The 25,497-nt window shown below is 30.9% G+C and overlaps 6 protein-coding genes across 6 annotated transcripts; 2 read left to right on the top strand and 4 right to left on the bottom strand.

Annotated features, from left to right (window-relative positions):
* Positions 1–358: 358 nt before the first annotated feature.
* On the bottom strand, positions 359–3,440 carry LOC134835646 (zinc finger CCCH domain-containing protein 14). The gene is made up of 5 exons (XM_063850567.1): positions 3,300–3,440; positions 3,064–3,224; positions 1,403–2,997; positions 711–968; positions 359–625 (listed from the first exon to the last, which is right to left on the bottom strand). Exons 1-5 carry the CDS (start codon positions 3,336–3,338, stop codon positions 408–410), a joined length of 2,271 nt encoding a protein of 756 aa, XP_063706637.1. The 5' UTR covers positions 3,339–3,440; the 3' UTR covers positions 359–407.
* Positions 3,441–4,464: 1,024 nt separating this feature from the next.
* On the bottom strand, positions 4,465–6,361 carry LOC134836757 (dual specificity protein kinase TTK). Its single transcript, XM_063851965.1, has 3 exons — positions 6,204–6,361; positions 5,379–6,123; positions 4,465–5,310 (listed from the first exon to the last, which is right to left on the bottom strand). The coding sequence occupies exons 1-3, from the start codon at positions 6,275–6,277 to the stop codon at positions 4,558–4,560; spliced, it is 1,572 nt and encodes a 523-aa protein (XP_063708035.1). The 5' UTR covers positions 6,278–6,361; the 3' UTR covers positions 4,465–4,557.
* An 816-nt stretch (positions 6,362–7,177) lies between these two features.
* On the top strand, positions 7,178–9,956 carry LOC134837590 (heat shock 70 kDa protein cognate 4). The gene is made up of 3 exons (XM_063852976.1): positions 7,178–7,308; positions 7,752–7,956; positions 8,025–9,956. The coding sequence occupies exons 2-3, from the start codon at positions 7,752–7,754 to the stop codon at positions 9,755–9,757; spliced, it is 1,938 nt and encodes a 645-aa protein (XP_063709046.1). The 5' UTR covers positions 7,178–7,308; the 3' UTR covers positions 9,758–9,956.
* Positions 9,957–10,055: 99 nt separating this feature from the next.
* Positions 10,056–11,403, bottom strand: LOC134837601 (pseudouridylate synthase TRUB2, mitochondrial). Its single transcript, XM_063852987.1, has 3 exons — positions 11,175–11,403; positions 10,924–11,121; positions 10,056–10,855 (listed from the first exon to the last, which is right to left on the bottom strand). Exons 1-3 carry the CDS (start codon positions 11,287–11,289, stop codon positions 10,269–10,271), a joined length of 900 nt encoding a protein of 299 aa, XP_063709057.1. The 5' UTR covers positions 11,290–11,403; the 3' UTR covers positions 10,056–10,268.
* Positions 11,404–11,894: 491 nt separating this feature from the next.
* Positions 11,895–16,270, top strand: LOC134837485 (phosrestin-2). The gene is made up of 8 exons (XM_063852865.1): positions 11,895–12,043; positions 12,893–12,943; positions 13,017–13,181; positions 13,333–13,456; positions 13,662–13,809; positions 13,863–14,134; positions 14,422–14,577; positions 15,479–16,270. The coding sequence occupies exons 1-8, from the start codon at positions 11,997–11,999 to the stop codon at positions 16,268–16,270; spliced, it is 1,755 nt and encodes a 584-aa protein (XP_063708935.1). The 5' UTR covers positions 11,895–11,996.
* A 4,436-nt stretch (positions 16,271–20,706) lies between these two features.
* Positions 20,707–25,323, bottom strand: LOC134832837 (regulator of nonsense transcripts 1 homolog). Its single transcript, XM_063847029.1, has 6 exons — positions 24,885–25,323; positions 24,509–24,662; positions 24,052–24,437; positions 23,225–23,984; positions 21,797–23,140; positions 20,707–21,735 (listed from the first exon to the last, which is right to left on the bottom strand). Exons 2-6 carry the CDS (start codon positions 24,650–24,652, stop codon positions 21,070–21,072), a joined length of 3,300 nt encoding a protein of 1,099 aa, XP_063703099.1. The 5' UTR covers positions 24,653–24,662; positions 24,885–25,323; the 3' UTR covers positions 20,707–21,069.
* Between the last annotated feature and the right edge of the window lie 174 nt (positions 25,324–25,497).

Here is a 25,497-nt window from a genome sequence, read left to right as displayed (position 1 = left end):
TTTTATATTATTTTAATTTTATATGTGAAAAAATCTCTATGGTTTAAATTAAATTGCTAACGTTTTGTGATGAAGTAATGATGATGATTATCCACGACAATCAGATTAAATACTTTGTAGAGTAGAATAAAAGTCTTGTAATTATGGACGTCTCCTTAGAATTTTCAACTTGGTTCAGATGGTTTAAAAATAATACATAATAATAACAAATATTTCATATCATTCTCTTTTATTTTGAGAGAGATGAGTAAATTTTCAACGCATGCGTTAACTAAGATTGAATCAAAGTAAACATTATGAGATTTTCTACATACCTATGTCTTACGGTTTGTTTGAAAATTATATTTCTTAGGTTTTTTATTTACATATTTATCATATATTTTTCATTATAACGTTATAAGTGAAATCTACATAGAAGAAGAAATCCATTTCAACTTATCTACCGGAGGCAATTCTTGGTGATAAAAGTTGCATTCTATTTTATTGCATTGCTTTCCAAAACGACACGGTTTTGGATGATAAAACGCACATAACGTGTTAGAACATTTCGGAAAGAATTTGCACACAGCTGGGAGCATTGTCAATGATATTGGTTTGTAGTTTTGTGATGGAAATATTGACGATGCTGAAATATAGGAAGACATATATATTAGATTAATTTAATTTAATCTAATTTTCTGAAAAAATAAATTAAAAATTCGGAAACATACCTAAAGGAGGTGCTATGTTTTTCTTAACGGACGCAGTATGAAAATACTGACAGTCAGATCGGCTGCATGTTTGATCAAATTTACACAATGGATGTAAATATGCACACTTGTCCCCATACTTACAGGATGGAAAAGCGTTGCAAGCTGCAGTTGGATGGTTGAATTCACAGGCATCACCATCACGACAATTTGGAAAAAATTTACAACGTTCTTTCATCTTCGATTTTAGTGTATCATTTGCCAAAACTGTACTAAGTGCTGTTTAAAAATCCAAAAATTATATTAGCTGCACTTTATATTCAAGAATCTGCTGTGGTTTCGCATTTCGAATGACAGATTTATATCACATATTTCCATTCTAGCAAAATCATAAATTCTTACTTATCAAAATAACGAACTCTTATCATAAAAATTACAAAAAAAAACCTATGACTTAAACTTAAAATTAAAAAAATTAAACACAAACTCAGATAGGAAGTTAATTTTACGACTTATTTAATTTACAAAAAAAAAAACACAAATTAAGTTAACTGAAATGTCTTTTACCTAATTTTTTTGTTTAAAAAAAGAAAATCGAAGTTTCACACTGTAACATTTTTTCAAATGAAACTGGAAATGCGGTAAAAATTATAAATGTAGGTAATTGCAGATTCTTGAATGTCATTAAAATATGAAAATAACTAGGTACTAACATGAAGGAATGTCATCAAATTTTCCTGTTGGCTTCAATTTCTTTATTTTGGTTTCTTTGTTCTCGTGCAAGTTATCATTCAGATGCGAAGAACATGAATCGGTTTCATGCTCTGAATTGACGTTGAAACTAATAGGAGAGATCGTTCTGGCTCTACTAGTACTTTGAACGGGCTCATTTTTTTCATAGCCTTGTTCAAAACGTTCCTTTCTCCGTTGTTTCACTTCTTCGTTCTCGGTGATTTGCATACGATAGCCAATACGATCTTTAATTGAGCTGCTAAGGTTATTTTTTTGTGTTGAATCAACATTATTTATACAATCATTATCAAGTGTAACAACAAATTGTGTCGAGGGTTTTGATGAACGGTATTCACTCTCAAATTTTCTTCTTTTCTTGACAGGTACTGGTACATATTCCTCATCATCATTCTCAAATGTTTCAACACTCTCTTTTTCTTCGTTATTTGGAATTTCGATTGTTAATCCGTTGTCATTTGACCGTGTTCTCAAAAACGCCTGGGTTAAATTAGACTTAGAAGTGAAAGCTGACTTTTGTGCTTCTGAAACTGCTCTCAGTAATAGCATTCTACTAGCCTGTTTGTTTTCTGGTGTAAGTATTCGTTGTTTTATTTTTATCAAACTACTAACGTGATCTTCTTGTGAGGAGGATCCTTCTGGTACAACCAAAATTCGCGAACCGATCCTTTTTCTTGACAATTTATTTTCTTCATTTTTGTAACGGTTACTTGTTGCTACACTTGTTATTTTTTTATTCTTTGTTTTGGGGCTTCTACTGCGAGAACGATTTTGATTTCTTTGTCGAAATGTGTTATTAAATGTAGTATTTCTACCAACAAACGTTCGATCTTCAATAGATGTACTTCTATAATTAACTATATGTCTTTCTCGTTTGTTTCTATCACGAGTGTTTTGGCGACTTTCAGTTTCTGTGCGTCGAAATGCTGGTACATATATTTCACGTTCAGCACGTCGAACGGCAGATAATTTCACGATTCGTTGTCTCCCATTATCTAAATGCTGGTTTGTGTCATTTTCCCTCAACTGGATTGGTGAACTTTCACGAGAAAGATTTTCGAAATGATTTGCATTCGAATTGTGCCGTGGTTGGATATTTGTATGTTTTTTTTCCTTTTTAGATTCATATGCAAATTCGTCGTTGGAATTCTCATCTGAGTCATCTGTCACCATTATTTCCAATTGTTTTTTTGCAATATAAATTTTTTTTTGTAACTCAGCCAACTGCTGTAATTCTTTTTCATGTTGAAGTTTTTGTACTGCCTCTTTTGCAATGTCACTTATTGTTGGGATATCAAACTCATCTTTATTTGGTATTTTGATAGCTGGTTTGCTCGTTTGGTCAAGTTTATTTTTTGCTTGAACTTCAATAGGCGGAATGGATTTACTCCGTTGTATAAATTCCTCTTTAATTACTTCAGTAATTGATGGTAAACTTGATGTATTCACGTTATTTTCAGGTGTTTCAACTCTTTTTTTCTTTTTCTCACTATCTCTTCGCTTAGACTTTCTTTGTGGAAGTGTAACCTCTTGCAGTTTTTCCAGAACCTCGTGCAACCTAAACCAAAATGAACAATCCTGAATAATATTTATATAGTAGATGATTTATATTATTGAACCTTACCAAGTGACGAAAATTTGCGTATTACTTCCTAAAAATAAGCTAAGATCTTCTATCATTTGTTGTTTGCTTCTCTTATTGGCTACCATAATCATGACATAGTCTGGGAGCTCATCGTCAATGTATCCAGTTCCTAATTCAACTAATTTTGCTTTTACAGCACACTAGTATTTGACAAAATTTAATAATAGATATTAAGAAATTATCTTGTAATTAAAAAAAAAACAAAATATGGATACCCGCATTTTCTGACCGATTTCTGAACCAATATTATCCATTTTTCTATTATTGTTTAGTTGTATTTATTGTTAAGTGTTTTATGGTGAAAATTTAATTGAATAAATATTAGGAGAAATTTTTAGAGAGTGTTATTTATTTATTTAAATAATTAAACTAAATACTCTTATTTGATGAAAAAGTTCTATCATTTTTATCAAAGCGTACGACGTTTCGGAATAAATGCACACTCGGCATCCAAAAAATTGAATTTTTTAGTACGTTAGCTTTATTTAGATCACTAAACTATTTATTTATATACCTATTTTTTATTGACTCCCTATTTTTTATCGCATTTGGAAGAAAAAAATTACGTTTTTATTCTTAGTTTTTAGAGAATGCATTAATTTTGTTCTAAGAACTCTAGCATTTAAAAATTCTCAAAATCGAAAAAATTGAAAATCTTTTTTAATTAAAAATGCGGTTTCATCGTTAGGCCTTTTAAAACGACAAATTTTATGTTTTTACCGCATTTCGAAGAAAAAATGCGGTATTATGCTGGAGATGTCGTACGTCATGTGTGGCCTAATTGGAATGCACCCGGAATGCAGCCGGAATGCAGTCGGAATGCAGCCGGAATGTCATTCGGAATGTCGGAATGCAGCCGGAATGCAGCCGGAATGCAGCCGGAATGCAGCCGGAATGTCGGAATGCAGCCGGAATGCAGCCGGAATGCAGCCGGAATGCAGCCGGAATGTCGGAATGCAGCCGGAATGCAGCCGGAATGTCGGAATGCAGCCGGAATGTCGGAATGCAGCCGGAATACAGTCGGAATGCAGCCGGAATGTCATTCGGAATGTCGGAATGCAGCCGGAATGTCGGAATGCAGCCGGAATGCAGCTGGAATGCAGCCGGAATGTCATCGGAATGTCGGAATGCAGTCGGAATGCAGCCGGAATGTCATCGGAATGCACTCGGAATATCCGGAATGTACTCGAAATGCACTCAAAATGGGTGCATTCCGAGTGCATTGCGAGACATTCCGGGTACATAATTAAATTTAAAATATCCCAATTAAATAACAACATTAAACTTATACACCTGAAATGCGGTACCGTTGAACGTACGCTGTACGGATACAGCTTGATCTGGTTTTTTGTTTTTCTAAGAAAACAAATTATATTATTTTAGATTTGTCTTTAATAATGCCTAATTAATACAAAGTGTCTGATACATATTTACAATTACCTATTATAATGTTGGTAAAATCTAAAAAAAGTATTATTTTTGAAGAACAAAACATCGTTTGAGTGGTGCAATTTTGTGCAGATCGTAGTTCGTCAATAGTTGAATTGAAGTCGGTCTTTTTGATGAATCATATTGCAAACAATCTTTTGTAATTTTATGTAGTATTTCAGGTAGATGATCTGGCAATTCAGGATATTGAATAACTGTTTTAGGATCAGCAATAGCTTGGAGTTTGTCGTCTTTTGTCACGAAAATCTCAAAAGGTAGTTTCTTATATATCAAGTAATAACAAATAATGCCAAACGACCAAATGTCAGTAGAACCCGACAACTTTACAGGCTTTTTGTAAAGTACACTAAATACAGATTCCGGACTGAGAAAATTACAGGTACCTGCTATCACAAAAACCTCTCGGCTAGTGTCGTTGCACATTGATATTCCAAAATCAGCTAACTTTAAAATCCCATTTACCATGATAAAATTAGCGGGCTTAAGATCGCAATGAATGATTCCATTGTAGTGAATAGTATAAAGAGCTTCAATCATTTGATAGAGCCAACCTACTAGTTCGTATAGTGGTATATCTTCTTTTCGAGATCTTAAATGCTGATATAGATCACATTGGCCAAGTTCCATGACAATATAACCAATTTCACGGAAGTTGTCTTTTATTATTTCCGATCCAAAATACTTGATAATACAATCACTATTTTGTAAACGTTTGAGAATTTTAATTTCCTGTAAATATTCGTCCAAATAAGTTGCATTTTGATCCAACTCGACCATCTAAATATAAAATAAAAAAAATTCTTGGTATTTTCATTTTTTATTAGCAAATATACTTAAATACTTACTTTGATAGCATACTTTTTATTCAATGAAATCTGATCATTTGCTAATTGTCCTTCAATCACACAACCGGAACCACCTTTTCCAAGATTTCTAACTAAAACATAATTTTTATCTTGTACTGATATTTTATGAGTGGTATTGTTGTTTGTTTTTTCAGTAAATGTACTATAAGGACTAAGTGATGACTTAGGGGTTGAAGCAGTGCTACTAATATTTATAGATTTTTCACAATTTTCGATACGACTGTATTGCGATACATCATTTAAAGTGCTTCCAAGTATTGATGATTCATTTTCTGAATCAACGTAATCTCTACCAGATATTAGGCTGCGGAAAATTGTTGGTGTGTTAATGTTTTTCGATGACTTTTTAGAATCTCCTAAAATCTCACGACCATCCGAAGAAAATAATTGTCTGGCTTTTGGTGGGGCGAAACTTTTTACTATTTGCAATCTGGTAGGACTTTTTTTAACAGAGCTATTAGATATTTTTTTGTCATGATTCTTTGAGTTTGTTTCTAAAATTGGCAACCTGATTGCAATTAAACTATTTGGAGTAGTAAAAGGCATTAGTTTTAACACGCCTTTTGATACAATATTTCTTTGATTTGATTTTATGACAAGCTTTTCATCTAGCTGTGATTTCAGTCTATTGGTTGAGTCTCCGATACTTGGGTTTTCGCATGAACGTTTCTCAGTGTTTTCATTTCCAAACTTTGCTTCAAGTTGCTTTGTGTCATTGATTTTACTGTTGCAAAATAGAATGTACAATTGAAGAAATAAATAAGTCTTTTCCGAATAAAACGAATCAATACAATTTATCAATACCTTTTTATTGGAGTTTGTGTATCCAAGTTGGGAAGATCCAATTCAGCAGTTCTCTTTGGCAAGTGTAAAGACATTGCAGATGATTTCAGAAAAAACTGTTCAGTAGCTTAAATATCATGAATAAACAAACGGCTGATATTCCTAATGCATATTTTAAATAAATACCTCATAACTATTGTGACATGGATCTAAGTAATGTGTTAAACAGGATGTTTTCGCATGGGTTCCTGTACCGTTTCGATAGTGTACAAAATTATTTTCTGTGGAGTAGGAGGCGTATATGGGTCATTTCACGAGGAATCACGGAAAATCACAACTTCGCCAAATCAAAAATCTAAGATATATTCCATCTAGAGCATGAAAAAATAAGAAACTTGTTTTAGCGAAACTCTCTGGCGATTAATTTTCCCAGTTTTTCTTCAAAAACCATATTGGCAAAATGGGGCTTAAAATTCACATTTTTGGGTTTTCTGACGCAACAATTCATTTGCGATCATATGTTCAGGGAGAAAAATGATGTACTCGAGACGACAAACAATCCTAGTGAAAAAATTTTTTAAAAAATTAACATTTAATTTTTGACGTTTTGCTCACGTAAAGATCTGACAATTTTCATAGGTTCAGGTCAAATTTTTTCGAAAATTTTTTTTCACTGGAATTGCTTGTTTTGTCGAGTAGATCATTTTTCTCCATGAAACATATGGTCGGAAAAGGACCGTTGCATCAGAAAACCCAAAAATGTGTCGATTTTCATACATTTTACCCAACGGTAAAATCGGTTTTTGAAGAAAAGCTCGGAAAATCCACTGCCAGAAAATTTCGCTAGAACAAAAGTTTCTTATTTTTTCATGCTCTAGATGGAATATACCTATCTTAGATTTTTGATTTGGCGAAGTTGTGATTTTCCGTGATTTCTCGTGAAATGACCCATATATCAATTTCAGCCGACCCACCTCCTTTAAAAAGAAATTCCAGTCTGATTTCACGTTCAGTCGAGAATCGTCTTAGCAGAAAAATAGTACAAGATATTTCTTTCCAAATACAATTGAAAGTCCTTAAATATTACAAAAATTACTAAATCTTTTCATCAAAAATAACAAATAAGGTAGGTGCAAATTTTATAAATATCATATATGTATAATTTACAAATAATATAGTAATAATTGTGGAATTCCAAGAAAAACGTGCATTAAAAATGGCGTGTCTCTGATTAAAATTAATCAATGGCTTCATATCTAAAAATGTGTTTCCTGTTCTTATTCCTAGAAACTTGCTTTTTTTGAAACCTAACATTATTATAAGTTATAAAAAGATATTCTTTTTTATATAAAATATATCTTTTTGTTGAGTTTTGACTAGGAAGCCATGTGGTTTTCTAGCAAATTCTTATACTCATACATACATAGCATACATGTCTCGTACCGCATAAGTACTTACGTTCGAAAATTCTAGAAATGCGTCACCTCGAATGTTCGAGTAACACTTCTATAAAGAAACGAAAAGAAAAAAAAAATTTCAATCTAAAAAACAATCTAATTTTTTTTATAGATGTCGAAAGCACCAGCTGTTGGTATTGATTTAGGAACAACATATTCCTGCGTAGGAGTCTTTCAGCATGGAAAGGTGGAAATTATCGCTAATGATCAGGGAAATCGCACTACACCATCTTACGTCGCATTCACCGATACTGAACGTTTAATTGGCGATGCTGCTAAGAATCAGGTGGCGATGAACCCCACAAATACTATTTTTGGTAAGTTGTATTTATAAATTTAAACAAAAAAAAAATAATAATAATAACCGAACACATGTTTATATTAGATGCTAAGCGCTTAATTGGTCGTAAATTTGATGACCCTACGGTTCAAGCTGACATGAAACATTGGCCATTTGAGATCATCAACGATAACAGCAAACCAAAGATTCAAGTTGAGTACAAGGGTGAGAAAAAAAATTTCTTCCCAGAAGAAGTTTCATCTATGGTACTCACTAAGATGAAGGAGACTGCAGAAGCTTATTTAGGAAAAACGGTTACAAACGCCGTCATCACTGTCCCTGCATACTTCAATGATAGTCAGCGTCAAGCTACGAAGGACGCTGGTACCATTTCCGGTTTGAATGTCTTGCGTATCATTAATGAACCGACTGCCGCTGCAATTGCTTACGGCTTAGACAAGAAAGCAGTGGGAGAACGTAATGTATTGATTTTCGATTTGGGAGGTGGTACATTTGATGTCAGTATTTTATCTATCGATGATGGGATTTTTGAGGTAAAATCGACTGCCGGAGATACCCATTTGGGCGGTGAGGACTTTGATAATCGCTTAGTAAATCATTTCGCCCAAGAATTCAAGCGAAAACATAAGAAAGACTTGACTAGCAATAAGCGAGCTCTTCGACGGCTCCGAACTGCATGTGAACGTGCAAAACGTACTTTATCATCATCTACCCAAGCTAGCATTGAAATCGATTCTCTATTTGAGGGCACCGACTTCTATACTTCAATTACTCGTGCACGTTTTGAAGAATTGAACGCTGACCTTTTCCGTTCTACAATGGAGCCTGTAGAGAAAGCAATTCGGGATGCTAAAATGGACAAGGCTTCTATTCACGATATTGTTTTGGTTGGAGGAAGTACCCGTATTCCAAAAGTTCAGAAACTTTTGCAAGATTTCTTTAATGGCAAAGAGTTAAACAAGTCCATTAATCCAGATGAAGCTGTGGCTTATGGTGCTGCGGTACAAGCTGCAATTTTGCACGGTGACAAGTCTGAGGAAGTTCAAGACTTGCTGTTGCTCGACGTTACGCCCTTGTCTTTAGGCATAGAGACAGCTGGAGGTGTTATGAGTGTACTTATCAAGCGCAACACTACCATACCCACTAAGCAAACTCAAACATTTACTACATACTCCGATAACCAACCTGGAGTCTTAATTCAAGTATTCGAGGGTGAGCGTGCTATGACAAAAGATAACAACTTGTTGGGTAAATTTGAATTGGCTGGAATCCCTCCTGCTCCTCGTGGCGTTCCTCAAATCGAAGTAACCTTTGATATAGATGCCAATGGTATTTTGAATGTTACTGCAGTAGAAAAGTCTACGAACAAAGAAAATAAAATTACAATTACCAATGACAAGGGACGTCTTTCAAAAGAAGATATTGAACGTATGGTTAATGAAGCAGAAAAATATCGCGCTGAAGATGATAAACAAAAGGATACCATCTCTGCAAAAAATGCATTGGAATCTTACTGTTTCAACATGAAGGCTACAATGGAAGATGATAAATTGAAAGACAAAATTACAGATTCCGACAAAACATTGATTCTTGAAAAATGTAATGAAACAATCAAATGGTTAGACGCTAATCAGTTAGCTGACAAGGAAGAATACGAGCATCGTCAGAAAGAATTGGAAGGTGTATGTAATCCAATTATTACCAAGCTGTATCAATCAGCTGGCGGAGCACCGGGCGGATTTCCAGGAGCACCAGGCGCAGGAGGTGCCCCTGGAGCAGGTGGAGCCGGTGGTCCCACTATTGAGGAAGTTGACTAAATTACCATTCCAAGCTAAATTACTTCAAAATTAAGTGCATTTTTTAAAAATACATCTAACATTCCATTTATAAATGACACCGAGGTTCCATCGTCTGATATGAAGAAACAAATGCATCTGAGTACACAAAAAAAAAGAAAAGAAAAACAGTAAAGTTAAATGAAACAGAACAATAAAATGTGAAGTAATGAAGAAGTAATATTCTAATGTTTTTATTAAGTTTAAAATCATTTTATTTAAATATTAATACTATAATTTAGTTAAGGCTAATATTTGGTTTTTCTTTTATCTACCTGATATTTTAGGGACATTTTCGTTATGAAGATTTTTTTTTTTTGAAAATCAGTTGAGTTTTAGGTGAAAACTGGTATGTATTTATCTTTATTTGTGAAAATGTCGTTTCATCAAAAAGTTTTAGGTGCTTAGGTATAGTGTAGTGTATTAGTATATTTAGTACATATGGTGTTATGCTGTTGATTAGAATCAAGCATATTTAAATAATTAATTAATTTTATATTGGTTTTATCATATCTGGTTTTATAGCGAGTTTTTTGTTGCATAACGCCATATTTGATATAATTTTTTCTATATTCCAATTTTCTCTTGTAAGTGAATCGTCTATAGTAAAAATACCATGCCTGATACAAGTAATCTTTACACAATGCGCAACTGTTTGTAGGTTTAAACCAATCTCGTAGATCAATTTTGCAAGGTAATCTTCTGTTTCATTAGCGGAGGAAATCTCCAACGTAAAATATGGTTTTCTAAATTCTAAACATTTAATATTATGTATTATAGGTAGTCGGCTCGGTGGAAGAATAGGTCCGCCAACGGCAACATCGTACGCAACTTGTGATTGCAAATCGATTTGACATTGCTCAAAAGCCTTACGTTGGTGTGAGCCCTGCAGAGATGAAATCAATTCGGTGAGTTTTTCAACATAAATATGATCGAATTTGGCTCGTTCTACTACGCGAGAATTACATAAATTATTTTCTGTACTGGAACCAAGTTTTCCAGTAACACGATACGTTCTTAATGATGCATTATTCCTTATGTGCAATGCTTTGCAAATTCCATCGCGATCAATTCCCATTACTTAAAAAAATATGAATTAGTCAAGATTCTTCAAACAAATACTTTTATAGTCTTTAATTAATACTAACACAAAACTCCACTTGAAATTTTTCCGATATTTTTCGCTGCTACACACTTGAAATCCACCATCTGATAACGTGGCCCGGTGGCTATAGTTAAATCACTAAAACTGTTGGAGACCATAATTTTATACGGATTGCTCACAAGTTCTGTTCTTTTAATATCTATGCGCTTAGAAGGTGGACGAGCATGTAAACTATTTAAATCTGAAAAAATACAATTTATAATATATTGAGTTCAATGAGTACGAAATAAATACCTCTGCATAAATTATGCAATATTTTTGATCTAACATTGTGAAATGTTTGGCCAGCTGGTTTGTAGACAACGAACAATCCATTTAGAAATTTACAAAGGGTCGAAGCCTCTGCCATATTTAGCTTAACCGAGTCCTGAATTCAAATATATTATTTTTTAATGTACTGTTGGCTCCAACCTAAAACGTCTAAGTAGCTTTTTATGACAAAAATAAATGTGACATATATTTGTGTTCTTTTTCTTTTTGTTGACGCACTGGGAATAAAAATAAATTTAAATTGTTTCGTCCGTTATCTATTATCTATATTCATTAAAATAATTAAATTTCATTACTTAAAGTTACTTAAAAAGTTATTTTTTTAAATAATTTTTTGGCTCAAACTCAACTTTTAATTTTAAAGCCTCAATAAAATTAATTCAAAAACCACAAATACATTCATAAGTTATTTTATATTTTATTATATTTTATATTATATTATATTATATTATATTATATATTATATTAAAAATATTGTCATATTTTTGCTCCCCTGTCATTATAACCTCAACGTCTTTTTAATGTATTTAAATTCGTTAAAAATGACAAATAGAAGAAACAATAAATAAAATAAATTATAAAACATAGTTATATAACATAAAAAATTGTATGTCTTTTTTTCTTTAATAAATAATTTATTCTTCAAGTTTTTACATATTTTGTTGCTCAAATTCTTAGAGAGAAAAAATTACTATTTATTCTCTCTATCATCTGTTCATATCATCATGGATATATACTACATACGATCGAATTGCACACTCTCAAGAACAACAAGTGTGTTAAATAATGTTGAGTATATTTACACAGTTGAGTTGCACAGCAAAACGTATTCGGTAAATCAATCGAATCCTTATTTTTGATAAAAAAAAATATATTGAAAGCTCTATTAAAACATAATTATGTTTAATAAATTTAAAGAATGTGAAAGTATTATTGAGTTTTTTTTTATTCAAAATGACGTGCTAACGTAACATGTTATCTCAATGAGACCGTAATTTTGATATTAAGTACCTAATATCGATTTTTTCCATTTTTGTTGTAATGTAATGTAGATAATCAATTTATATATCAAATAAGTTTATCGGGAACGTAAATGAATATAATACTCTTATAGGCTTGAAAAAGTTTATTTAAATTATTTATACCTATAGTTTTTTGTGTGCTTGTGAAGTAGCAAATTGTGAATCACATATTTGCTCTTCAGTAAGTTTTTTGTGTTTTTTTTACAAATTGACAACTAAAAAGGACAAAATATCATTGCTTTATATTCTGATGAGTTAAACTTTAGATTATGATCAAAATAAAAATGTTTTTCAAGTATTTAAAACCATTAGGTACATTTTTTTTCCAAATAATTGCATTTCTATTTTATGTCAATCATTCTTCAGCTATCACAAAAATAATGTATACTGGCTTATGTTTACTGCAAATTGTTTATACTTAATCAAATAAATAAAGTACGTTTGTCAAGTGAAGATAATAGGATAAAATTATAATTTTTTAAGAATTTTAAATGATGTTGAAGACACAAATTAATGAAAAAGAAGAGTTTAAATGTACTTCATCAACAGTTTTGCAAAAAACAGAGATATCAGATATTCAAGAAAGGTTGTTAAACATAGATTCATTTGTATTTTTTTTATGTCCAAGTAAATCGTTTATGTTTTCACATAATTTTACAGCGAGGACAATAGAATTGAACAAACAGCACCAGATCCTATAGGTTCTCAGAGGTGATTATTAAATGACTTCGTTATAAATATTTACCTTACTTTATGACAGTAATACCTATGAAATATTTTTTAGGGTATATAAAAAAACATCATCAAATCAACTCCTCACATTATATTTAGGAAGCAGGGAATTAATATCCAGAGGAGGTATTGTAGAGCCATTGAAGGGTGTTATTTATATTGACTCAAAAATTTTTAGTGGCTACAAAATATATGGTCAAATAACATTAACGTTCAGGTAATTTGATTTATAAAATTGCAATAATATGTCAATTGCTCTATTTGCAAATTTATTTAACGTAACATTAATAGTAAAACAAATATCTCATATATAAAAAGTTTTATGTTTTACTATAAAGTAATATTTTTCTTCTATTAAAAATGTATAGATATGGTCGCGAAGATGAAGAAGTAATGGGATTAAAGTTTTGCAATGAAGCTGTTATTTCTTTGAAACAGTTGTGGCCTAAAATATCAGCTGAAGTAAACCGGGACGAAAATACACCTCTCCAAGTAAGTATTTTTGAAATGTGTAATTAGAAAAGTAAAAATTAAAAAAAAACTTAAAAGTTAAGTGATATTAAGTGAAAACTTTGACAAATATATAGCAAATTATATTTAATATGATGATTACTTAACATGTATTTATTTTAATACATCAATGTTAATACCACACACTAAAGATCAATGAAAATAAGTAATGAATTTCATTAAAAAGGATGCCCTGTTGGAACGTTTAGGAAAGAATGCAATAGGATTCTCGATAGAAATCAATACTGTAGCTCCTCCAAGTGTTCAATTGTTGCCAGCAAAGCGATATTTGGGTGCTCCAATCGGTACCAGTTATGATATACGTATTTTCACTGGTAAGCTATTTTTATTATTAAGTTACAATCATTAAGCAAACCTTAACTCTTAGATATTGATGGAGTTTTTTCTGTGGAACAAACAGATGAAATAATACATCGTCGTTCAACCGTTCGACTGGGTATTAGACTAACACACAAAATTTGCCCTGAAACAAATATTTTAGCACCAGAACATGCTCAGAACAACCCTACACCGCGCTCATTACGTCTACGTTTATCACCAAAATCATTCAAACTATCAAAACAAAGCTGTAGCTTAGATGGAACCACTTCAACCAATTCAGAAATCGACCGGGCAGCAAAAAATGATAAATTGAATAAAGTAATTTTTCTTTCAAAACAAACATAACACACACACGAAAACCACTACATCAATGTGTTTAAAAAATTTTATCTGATTATTAAACTAGGTGTCTAGACGTTTCCAGAATGCCCACTCATAGGTTTTTAGCATGTCGTAATCCAAGACAATGCAAGACATTCTGGGCATACTGGAAACGTCTAGGTGTCTTCTTTCATAATCAGCTAGAATTAGTGAGACACATTGATGTAGTGATCTCCGTGTGTGTCAGTGTAATTGTGCTCTTTTTGAAAAAATTAATATTTCAGGGCCCAGAAAGAATTGTAGAAAAACCATTTTTATGGACTGAAGGCCGATTATATTTAAAAGCAACATTAAACAAATATGCATTTACTCATGGAGAAGATATTGCTGTAACGATTGATGTGAAAAATGAAAGCAAAAAAATAATTAGAAAAATTAAGGTGAGTTTTTTCATGAAAATTCTCTTAGGAAATATCAACATAGATTTATGTTAAAACGGAAATTTTAATGAAAAGTCATAATATTTTTTAAAATTCAATTTAACAAATACTCAAATACCATTATAAGTATAACCACACAAAAATGTGTTTTTCATTATCTGCTTACTTCCTTAAGATATTGCAAAAGTGTTTTCTCTTTCGCGTTATATTTTTGAAATAAAAACCAAGACATTTTATATAGATTTTCATTTTTACTACTATTTTGTATTGAAAAATTATATTTAAAATTGTTCAATTTTTAATTTTTTTGTTATTTTTCAAAAATTGTTTTGAAGAAAATCTCTGAAGTAGAAAATTGTTTCTTGATTTTTTCAAAAATGTTTAAAACAACTGAAATATCGCTAACCAAACTTAAAAAATCAGTAAAATAGTATCAAAATCTATTTATGATTTCTTTATTTCTCAATGAACATGCGAAACAAGATAAGTTCTTGCAACACCCCTATAGTATTTTTAAGATCTATGAAACATAAAACATTTTTAATACTTTTCCAACGGTACCATTTTCTAATTTTATTGAAAAATACGTGGGGAAGACGATATCGACAGTTGTATTACCCTAAATATATTGCATCGCAAAATCTGATCTGATCTGACTCTAAATATACATAGATATTGGCCTTTCAATTTATATTTTGTTATTTCTTTAAAGTTTGAAAAATTATTAAGTTTGTAGAGCAATGTGCGCGTTTCTCTTAACTATTAAAATTAAATAAGTATTTTTTTTATTACTTCAAGATAATTTTGTTAATCGTCTATTTGTTTTTCGACACAGATATTATTTTTGTACTCCATATTACTCTTTTTTTAGCACAATTTTTATTATTATTTATTGTTATAGGTATATGCAGTTCAACATGTGGATGTGTGTATGTTTAGTAACGGAAAATTCAAAAATATTGTTGCATTATTAGAAGTGGAAAAATATATAGGATCAAATGAAGAATTTCATGGAACCTATAACCTTTTGCCAGTACGAGGAACTACTAAAAATTGGATCGCAGTTGAAGGTGCACTGTTTAACACAAGTTGCACTCATGATACTAATTTAATTGCTTTGAGTTCGAAACTTGCATCAAGTGCTCCGCGAGATCTACAGTCATCAGGAGAAAAAAATGTATTCGCCATTTATGTATCATATTATGTTAAAGTAAAACTTACATTAGGCGGTATTGGTGGTGAGGTGTCTTTAAAATTGCCCTTTGTTTTGGGTGACATAGAATCAAATTTAAGTTCTACAAATAATAAAACAAAAATGTTTACTACCACAACAAAATCCAAAGATTGTATTTACAACAATGTCGAAATGAAGCTTAAAGACGTATATGTTGATGTTCATAAAAATGTTTTTGACCATGATATTATTCAAATTGCAAATGAATCAACAAATAATAAGTCTGAAAGATTTACAAAAATTGAAACAAGCGATTCTGCAGAAATTGCATCAGAAGATCTCAAAAATACCACAGTGTATAATAATTGTGATAATTATGTTAAAACTCGTTCTGACTCGAGTAAGTCTTATTTAGATAATTTAGTTGATAACAGTAAAACAACATCAGAATCAAACAGTAATAATGTAATACAAGCGCAAATACATTTCGAGGAAAAAAAAGAACCAAAAACTGTTTAATCAATATCATTAATTCAATTCAACTTGTTATTAAAAAATTTTCAAATATTTCAAAACAATAATAATATTTCTCATACTAGGTAATATATTCCATTCTTAAAAATACCAAAATCCCGGATTTTAAATTTAATCATAAAAACGGTATGGCGATTCTTTTGTCGCTTCATTTTTCATTTATTATTTAGTCGTTAACGGGTGTTTTGTGTGACATAATATATCCAAATTATCCAGGAAATCTGAGTTCGGCACATTTATTAAGGAAAAACTTAATACATATCAAGAAACTAAAACTATTTAACTATTAAAAAGAAAACTAATGACAGAGTCAAATATTTGTGAATATATTATGAAAGGTTAATGTGATAAATCGCACATATGTATACATGTAATTGGGATAGAGTAGATTAGATGCTTAGGTATATTTTACAGATTTAGGATCGAAAATTTATTTTACAATTAGGCAAAAGCTCAAAATGTATATTGGGGCGAAAATTTCGTATGCTCACTGGGTCAGAAGTTTAAAATTTTGTATAAGGGTTAAAAACTTCAAAATGTGCACTGGGTCAAAAATTTAAAAGGTGCATTAGGGCAAAGAAATGTTAAAAATGTCATCAGGGTCAAAAATATTTGAAGTTATAAGCTGAATAACGAAATTATTGTAAAAAACCACCATGCATATGTGTCATTTAGCACATTATTCTGTTTTAACTAATGTGCTAAATCGCACATATGCCTTATTTTCCTTTGTATCGGATATAAGGTTCACAGGAAGAAAAACATAAAACACAGCAAACTTAGTAGTCACAATGCTATAAAAATCGTGAAAAAAAGAAAACTACCTATTATATTGGAATCCGCTTTTATTTTTGATTTACATTTAAAATTGATATTAAATGCATATGTGCGATATATCACATTAGCCCTTCAATATGGACGAAGGTCTTACTTGGAATCCACAAAATTAGAAACAAAAAAAAAAAAAAACAGTGAGAACTATTTGGACATGCAGAAACTTAATAGGACAAACTTGGGGACTAAAACCTAAAACCGTGTTATGGGTGCATAAACAATCTCCAACAAAAATACAAAGACTTTATGATGCTTCTTTATAATTTAAAGAATTATGATGCATGAAGTCAACTTCCACAATTGTATTGGATAGGCTGATTGACATTTATCCACTTCATTTATGGATACAATTCGAACTTTCGGAAAAATTCAAAGATAATGAGTTAAAAAGACAATAAAATACCCAGGCGTCCGAACGTTTAATGAAACTGGAATATGACTTCTGTAAAAATTTTGAAACATTATTTCCAACAAGAATGGACAAATGATAATATAAGATTCAATGTAAATAAATGCAAAATTTTTTACACTGATGGTTCAAAAACTGACTATGGAATAGGAGCAGGATTTTTATAGATCCAGAGACACTGGTAAAATCATACAATCTTCTTAGAAAAGAATAGGACAAGTTAGAGGTTTCCTAAAGAGATTTTGAAGCTAAAGTTTGTAACTTTTTTAAACGGTATAAAGATTTAACAATAGTCTTTTCTATTTAATTATTACAATATTTACTATATACAGGGGCGTAGCAAGGCGAAAATTTTTGGGGGGGCAAACAGAACAAATAAAATTTTTTATCCCCAAATTCTGAAAAATTTCTTTGAAAACTTAAAATTTTTGGGGGGGCATTGCCCCCATATTGCCCCTATGACGCTACGCCACTGACTATATATAAAATATTATTATATTTTAATGATATTTTAGCAATTTTTAATTGTTTTTAAGTATTAATTAATTGGGTGGCACGACTTTTTTCGAGCTAAACATTCCTTGAGTCAAAACTACTAACATTTTTCTCCATGTAAATGCATAGTTTTGGAGCCTTCCCGTCATTCCTCGTATTTGAATGAAACTAAAATATAAAGTATATAAAAATGCAAACCGTGATTTTGGTATTTTTTAAAATAGAATTGCCTTTAAGTATTTTTTTTCACAATAGTGTTTTCTATGGAGAATTCACTTGAAATAAATATTTTATAAGGCAAACATTATAAAAACTCATTAGAAAAAATCCATAAATAAAAGGAAGTTTATTTTACGAATTTTTTTAACTAATAAAGTACAATGCAATATATTTTACTAAAATTTTCACTAAAAACACATTCTAGATACATGTTTTCCGTCCTCTCATAGATTATAAAGTTTAAAAATAGATTATTAAAATTCAAGCAGATAACAAAGAGGCAAAATTTTAATGTTTTTGGGCATTTTTAACTATCATTACTTACAAATCTTTTAAGATTTTAAAACATTAATTTAGGTAATTAATTTCAACTTTTTAAAGTTATAAATTAAATTAAATGAAATAAACATTTTTTATGCTTTTTTAATATTAAACGGCCGTTAAATTAATTCTAAACTGCGTTACATATATATTTTAGACACCTAGGGTCTAGAATGGCTCGCACCGCGGTCTCTAAAGAGTCTCATTGTACTTCATATTGTGATGATTAATATTCGATCTGAAATTTGCGAGATCATTAATTTTACCAAAACAAAATTAAAGATTATTATTTCATTTTATTATATCGTTACACATTTTTACTACAATTTTAGAATTTTAAAATGTGAATTGTGTTAAAAACGATTTTAGGTAATGGTATCTAAATATTTTTATGTGCATTTCAATGTAAAACTGACAGTAAATACTGTTTTATTTTATTTTAATATACATTATATAAGAGTAAGCTCAACTTATACGACGATTTCTGATTTTTATTTATTTTTTTATTTTTGGAGATAAAACATTCTCATATTTAATCTAAAGTAAATACGACAAAAGAAATAAATACATATAATTTTTTAATTGAAAATTAACAAGAAAAGAGGAACTTTTGTAGGTAGTTCTGATAAATTTTTAGTGTTTGTTATTTGTGTACACAAATTAAAAAATTCTAAAAGTAGGTGCTATATATAAAAAAAAACGAATTTATTTAACTAAAGATTTATTACATTCAGGGTTGAAAAAACTTTCGTCTTATACTTTTGACTTTTTAAGGCTTAATCTTTGACTTTAGTAAAAGTAAAAAAATATTTTGACTTAATAGGCTTTTTACTAAAGCTAAGTTGAAGAATTTTTGACTTTTTGAAGATATGCTCCAATTCTCAAGTTTTTGAAAACAACATAATTTTCTTTTTTGCAAAAAAATTGAAAATTTTTCTAAATTAATCTTAAGTCAAATGTCGAAACAAGTTTTTTCGATCCTGATTACATTTATAAAAAATATATAATTAAGATGTTCCAAATTTATTTTAAACTTTCTATTCTATGAAAAGTATTTTGAGAAAAAAAATGTAAAAAAATTCTTCAAAAATGGCATATCTCAGTATGTCATCTTTAACAGATTAGAGTATTCATCATTCCAGGATACGAGCTCGGGATATGTAGAACAGTGCAATTATTCGATTAGGTGCATTTTTTGAATCTCAATAATTATTTTTTCTATACTTAGGCATATAATTTTAATATTTCAATGTTTTATTCCATAAGCAAGGGGGTTAAAATAAAATAATATGTTTGAATTTTCTGTTTGTAATTTCTGGCCGTTAAACGTTGATTCTTACTTAAATTTAAATTGATTTTAGCATGTATTATTCTTAAATTTTAACTAATGGAGAAAAAAAAAACAAACAAAATCTCCCAAATTAAAAGCTTTTAAAAAAATTAATTTTTAGTCAAGTGACTTGAAAAAATTTTCTTCTATATTTCAATAGAAAACGTTAAGAAATTAAAGCGAATTTCATTTGTTTTTTGTATGATTTTCTCCTTAAATTTTTTCGATAAAGTAAGTCAATTGTATATCGCCAAAAAATGCGAGATAAAAAGTTTGAAATAAATTTGGAAAATTGTATTGAAAAAAAAAAAACTTTTAAACATACTTGAATCCCTCCATTAAAAAATATAATAAAATCACAAGTAAATTTTCCTACCTTAAAAAACCGCTGGACGGTAAGATAAAAATAAACCAAATAAGTATTTAATGCGAATAAAAACAATCAACATTGATAGGGAAGTGAAAGAGTTCTGACTGACGGAAGGTATCACTTTATCCCATTTATCCCGTTAGTCTCAACTGAATTATCTTGCGATTGCTGCTTTTTACTTTTGTAAAACATTTAGATTTACTACACCAATTTTATGTTTACTTTTTGAAATCAGACTATGAATAAAATCACTTATTGTATTCATTTTTATATGCTTAGTAGTTAGATGTTCGTTAAAATTTATTCCATTTGTGTTTTCATGATTGTACATATGAGACGATGAATAAATTTTTTTGAAAAAAAAAAATGTTTTTTAAATAATAATTATTTTTATAAAATAGAAAAATAATTGTTTAATTTCAACAAACAAAATGTAGCAAAAGGTTTATTTATGTGATTTATTTCATAATAAAAAATGGCCTAAAAAGCTTAAGAAAAATAAAAATCACTAAAAAATAAGTGAGTATAAACCATTAAACCATTTAGTTTCATCATGGACTAACAGAGTAATATTACAATTTCTTTATTGATTTCATTAGATTCAAGAGTCAATTTACAAATTATGTATCCTCGTTTAGAGTGCAGTATAGGCAACAAAATCATCCTTTGAGCAGCCCATTTTTTTTCCTTTGAATCCACGTCACTTATTCGCCGCCAAATATCCAATCTGCTAAATTATTTGAGTTTCATACTTTAATTTTGATTGTCGTTTTAATTTACATCCATTATGTTTTTACAACGGCAAATCAAAAAGGCTGCGAATAATTTGGAGCTGATGGTAGACCAAATCCAGGATTTTGACTATTGAAATCATGTTGTGATAATGGAATTTCTCCTTGTGACTGAAGTTCGCTTAATAAATCTTGTGAAAAGTCTGGTTGTTGACTCAAACTAAAACCAGGCTGGCTCATGTTTTGTGAAAGAGCTTGTGTATACGGTCCTCCACTACCAATTGGTGCTAATTTCAATCTTTGACTATCAGATATGAACGATTTGTTGTCATTAGAATGCGTTTGAAACTTTTTACGACTTTGTTTTGCTGCTTGTATGGCTTGCTGTTGTTGGTTATAGAAACGAGGAGGAATATTCGCCATATTCATAAACATTCCTACTGGAACTGCCATATTATTAGAAAGTGATTGTGAACATTCTGATGAAATGTAGCTCATTCGATCATGATGAGTTGCGAACATATTATTTGACGAGTTTGTTGAGTAGTTGAATTGTTGTTGAAAACTAAGCGAAGTTGATGGTTGATTAGCTTGAATGTAACTCATTTGTTTCGGACGATCATATACAGACCCTGTAGTCATAACTTCTTTAGCGTCATAAGTATTTTTGGTCATGAAATGTGAACCAGGATTGAATGTGTTAATTATTTTTTTCGGCTTTTGAAACTGAATCACTGATTCCTAAAATATGTTATATTATACATAGGTTTATCTATTAAGAGCAGAAAAGGTTCCTACTTACTTTTAAATTATTCAAAGATCCTTCGACCAGAACTTTTTTGTCTTTGTAAAAGTGTAATAAATTATTCCATAGTTGTTGTTTTGATAGAACTTTTGGATTTCCAACGATAATTATTCCATATTTAGATCTTGTTAACGCAACGTTTAATCTACGTGGATCATTCAAAAATCCGATTCCTTGGTGTTCGTTTGAACGAACACACGACATTATGATTAAATCTTTTTCCCTTCCCTGAAATGCATCCACGCTAGCTATTTCTATATCTTGATATAGCTTAGAGTGAAGCGCACCTTGGTATTGCATGTATTGAACTAAGTAAGCACGCTGCCCTTCGTAAGGAGTAATAATGCCTATTTGTTCTGGTTTAACACCAGCTTTTAAAAATTTAGTTGTAATTTTTTCTACGTTTGCTGCTTCAGTTCGGTTAAGATAAGATGTGCCTGAACCAGCAATCTCTTCGGCTCCCAATGTTACGAGAAAAAACATGGGACAATCAATATTAGGCCATGGAAAATCAATTTTTAATTTGCGTTCTTCCGCACACACTCCATTTTGAAGGCTTCCTTCATAGAAAAAATTAGATGGAAATTGAGAAAGCTCAGGATGCATACGATACTGAACTTCTAATCGAAATGGTCGAATACCTAACACTACCAAACGCTCAAAAAGACTTTGAGAGAGGCCAGCTTTTGCAGCTTTTTTACAAACAACCACCGGACCTAATTGACAATGGTCGCCAACAAGAATAAGTTGACGTGCTCCCAAAACAACAGGTACCATACATTCTGGTTCTGTGGATTGCATGCTTTCATCAATTAAGATGGAGTTAAACTTGATCTTAGAAAGTCGAGCATCGCCAGCACCTACACATGTACAGCAAATAACATCAGCTGCTTCCAATAGCTCACGCTCAGCCTGTCGTTTTAACATACGATAGCGATTTTCATCGGATGAACTTAACTCTCCTGTCTCTTCTTTCAACTGCTGAAGCTTTTTCAACTCTGAATTCGATCCCATGTTGCGTATTTGATTGTGTAAAGCTAAAAATCCAACAGGCGAATCAATGGCCTCTCTTGATTTTGCACAAACACGCACGACACGTAAATTAGTACGATGAATCTTCTCAGTAAGTTGATCAACCGCTGTGTTACTAGGTGCACAAACAAGCACAGGTCCGCCATTAATTTTAACTAATTGATAAACAATGCTTGCTGAGGTAACTGTTTTACCAGTTCCTGGAGGGCCTTGAATTAAACTTAATGGACGTTGAATAGCATGCTTGACTGCATAAACTTGCGACCGGTTCAAATCAGGCAAATTTGGAGCACTAAAGTGTTTTGGAAGCTAGATATTGATTATAAAAAAAATACATACATGAAAAAAAACGTGAATATTTCTAAGACAGGTTAACAACAATTATTTACTTACATTACTAACTCGAAAAGTAACGTCGTCTGATCCGTCATGGCGCCCATGTCCAAGAAGACGTGAATAAATATAATTTGATACTGAATTCTCGTCTACAGCAAATTTTTTCAAAGCTAGTTGCATACGACTAAAAGATGTTCCCTTCCATATAAAATCTACCATGAAATTAGAAGTATATTCTGTTGGAGGCTGCTGGCTGTTTTTTAACTCTAATCCAACATCATCATTACAGTTGTCTGGAAGTTTAATGACATGTCCAACACCTGACCAATTTTTTCCCATTTCACCAACATAACGAAGGCGCAACTCATCCCCATGCATTAGCTTCATATCACTATCTACTTTTGCTAAAGTGAAAAATGCAATACTCTTTCTATTAAGACCAACATCCCATCGAACCTCGACGTTATCTTGCGTTTGGGACTCTTTTAAACGTTTATTGTATTCCGCTTCCAAGTTGACCAACGGTCCAAAAATATTTTGATATTGATATCCATCATCGTACCGTAATTGCACTTGAGCTGGTTCTTTATCGATGCCTGGTTTCTCTAAATCTTCAAATGAGGCTTCCTCATTCTCTTTCCATAATTCTTCAAGTGTATTGATTTGTTGAGCCGTGATCAAACGTGCTCGCATTTGGTCCTGCTCTGTAGGTGATTTTACAAGCCAAGCGAGAAAACATCTATCGGTTATAAGTGGTTTCCATTGTTCAGGATCCCAGTTCATATCTTTTAGAGAACTTAGTGACGAACATGGTTGTCTATAAATAATAACAAAAAAGGATTACATATATGAAAAAACTGAAAATTGAATGAAAAAAAAAATACCTGCATAGTAAAACGACTACGGAATCTGCTTTTGCTGGTATAAAACCGAGCACGAAAACATTCCTGACTCCGCATGAATAACATTCAAGGACAGTCTCGCCCAAAGGTCCATCACTATGGAGTGTAACTTCTTTATGTTTTGCCCTAACAAGGTGGTTGACAATATGCGAGCCCGAAGTGTTGCCTCTTCCATTACAAAACCATCTTTTACATATATTACACATGACCACACAACTTGGATCATGAATTCCACAGTACTTGCACGAATGTTCTGGTAAATCTTGATTTGAAGTAACTACTTCTTCATCTTCGTCTTCTTCAAATTTCAACTCATTAATGCCTGTTAGGATTTTCTTTTCAATTTCAGTATTTTCAAACCCATTTATCTAGAAAGAGAAATATATTTGTTTTTTATAATTGGACTTTTGATATATGTATATGTTTTATTTATAAATACCTCACTGTTGTTATCTTGAGTTTGACTTTGCTGTGGTAGAGTAAAGTCCCGAAAATCAAAGTCAGTACCTTGGGTATCAGCACCAATCAAATCATTTTCTTCTATGAACGTTAATGATTGTGAATTAAATGCATCAACACTCATGTTATTACCGCTAAATAAAAAAAAAAAACAATTTAAATTTCATTTTCGTATTTTTTATTACGGCACAAGCTAGAGCTGTTCTGTTTTTTATTTACCAATAGAAGTATGTTATTGTATTATTTTTTGAGAACGTTATTAAGAAATTCGTAAATGTGCATGTAATTATTATGATAGGCTACTTTAAATGCAAACTATAGTTTCATCAAATACTCGAGTAAATGTTGTAACTTACTCTTTTGTTTTGTTTTTTGTCAAATATATCGGTGATGCAGAGTATTTCACGTGCAATATTTTCTCCAATAGTAAAAATTATTAGGTAAATGTGACTGCTGCGTTTTCATTCAATCATCACCAAACACATGTCAGTTTGATGTCAAATTTCAGGTCGAGTCGTTTTTCTAGTTTGAATATTTCATTCGGTATTTTTTTTTTTGGCAATTGATTAAATAAAAATATGTATTTATTAAGCCAATAACAATAATAAATACATGTAAAGCACAATTCATATGTATTTTATCATATTGAAACCGATAACAAAAACATGAAAATACATGAAAATCTTCCAATTAACTTTAAGTTAATTTGAAAAAAAGAAAAACGTTTTACGTCGAACTATGCAATCTTAGTCCATTTGGTCCTTGACTTTTCACCTAGCATTTTTATATTTATTCCTAAATAGTTTTCAATGAAAGGTAAAACTAAAAATAAGAAACGTGTCTTGCAATATAGAAACAAAATCAGCTGGTACCTACTTGTCAAAATATCGAGATGTGGTTTTCATTAGAAACATGAATTAACGTGTGTTTGAAAGTATCTTAATCATGTGATTGTTTAATGATTTACTT

Source organism: Culicoides brevitarsis, chromosome 1 (assembly GCF_036172545.1).
Source record: "Culicoides brevitarsis isolate CSIRO-B50_1 chromosome 1, AGI_CSIRO_Cbre_v1, whole genome shotgun sequence".
NCBI lineage: Eukaryota > Metazoa > Arthropoda > Insecta > Diptera > Ceratopogonidae > Culicoides > Culicoides brevitarsis.
The sequence above is the reverse complement of the archived record's forward strand: the minus strand, read 5'-3'. Positions and strand labels throughout refer to the sequence as shown.

Excerpts from the sequence above, each read along its gene's own strand:
- LOC134837485 (XM_063852865.1), top strand. The coding sequence starts at position 11,997 with ATGTTGAGTATATTTACACAGTTGAGTTGCACAGCAAAACGTATTCG. Across the intron at positions 12,944-13,016 it reads GATCCTATAGGTTCTCAGAG|GGTATATAAAAAAACATCAT; the intron begins GTGATTATTAAA and ends AATATTTTTTAG. Across the intron at positions 13,810-13,862 it reads TGATATACGTATTTTCACTG|ATATTGATGGAGTTTTTTCT; the intron begins GTAAGCTATTTT and ends CTTAACTCTTAG.
- LOC134837601 (XM_063852987.1), bottom strand. The coding sequence starts at position 11,289 with ATGGCAGAGGCTTCGACCCTTTGTAAATTTCTAAATGGATTGTTCGTT. Across the intron at positions 11,122-11,174 it reads ATTGCATAATTTATGCAGAG|ATTTAAATAGTTTACATGCT; the intron begins GTATTTATTTCG and ends GTATTTTTTCAG. Across the intron at positions 10,856-10,923 it reads AATTTCAAGTGGAGTTTTGT|TAATGGGAATTGATCGCGAT; the intron begins GTTAGTATTAAT and ends TATTTTTTTAAG.
- LOC134837590 (XM_063852976.1), top strand. The coding sequence starts at position 7,752 with ATGTCGAAAGCACCAGCTGTTGGTATTGATTTAGGAACAACATATTCC. Across the intron at positions 7,957-8,024 it reads CCCCACAAATACTATTTTTG|ATGCTAAGCGCTTAATTGGT; the intron begins GTAAGTTGTATT and ends TGTTTATATTAG.
- LOC134835646 (XM_063850567.1), bottom strand. The coding sequence starts at position 3,338 with ATGGATAATATTGGTTCAGAAATCGGTCAGAAAATGCGG. Across the intron at positions 2,998-3,063 it reads ACGCAAATTTTCGTCACTTG|GTTGCACGAGGTTCTGGAAA; the intron begins GTAAGGTTCAAT and ends ATTTTGGTTTAG. Across the intron at positions 626-710 it reads AAACATAGCACCTCCTTTAG|CATCGTCAATATTTCCATCA; the intron begins GTATGTTTCCGA and ends CCTATATTTCAG.
- LOC134836757 (XM_063851965.1), bottom strand. The coding sequence starts at position 6,277 with ATGTCTTTACACTTGCCAAAGAGAACTGCTGAATTGGATCTTCCCAAC. Across the intron at positions 6,124-6,203 it reads ACACAAACTCCAATAAAAAG|TAAAATCAATGACACAAAGC; the intron begins GTATTGATAAAT and ends ATTTTGCAACAG. Across the intron at positions 5,311-5,378 it reads ATAAAAAGTATGCTATCAAA|ATGGTCGAGTTGGATCAAAA; the intron begins GTAAGTATTTAA and ends TTTTATATTTAG.
- LOC134832837 (XM_063847029.1), bottom strand. The coding sequence starts at position 24,652 with ATGAGTGTTGATGCATTTAATTCACAATCATTAACGTTCATAGAAGAA. Across the intron at positions 24,438-24,508 it reads CTCAAGATAACAACAGTGAG|ATAAATGGGTTTGAAAATAC; the intron begins GTATTTATAAAT and ends TTCTCTTTCTAG. Across the intron at positions 21,736-21,796 it reads GATCTTTGAATAATTTAAAA|GAATCAGTGATTCAGTTTCA; the intron begins GTAAGTAGGAAC and ends AACATATTTTAG.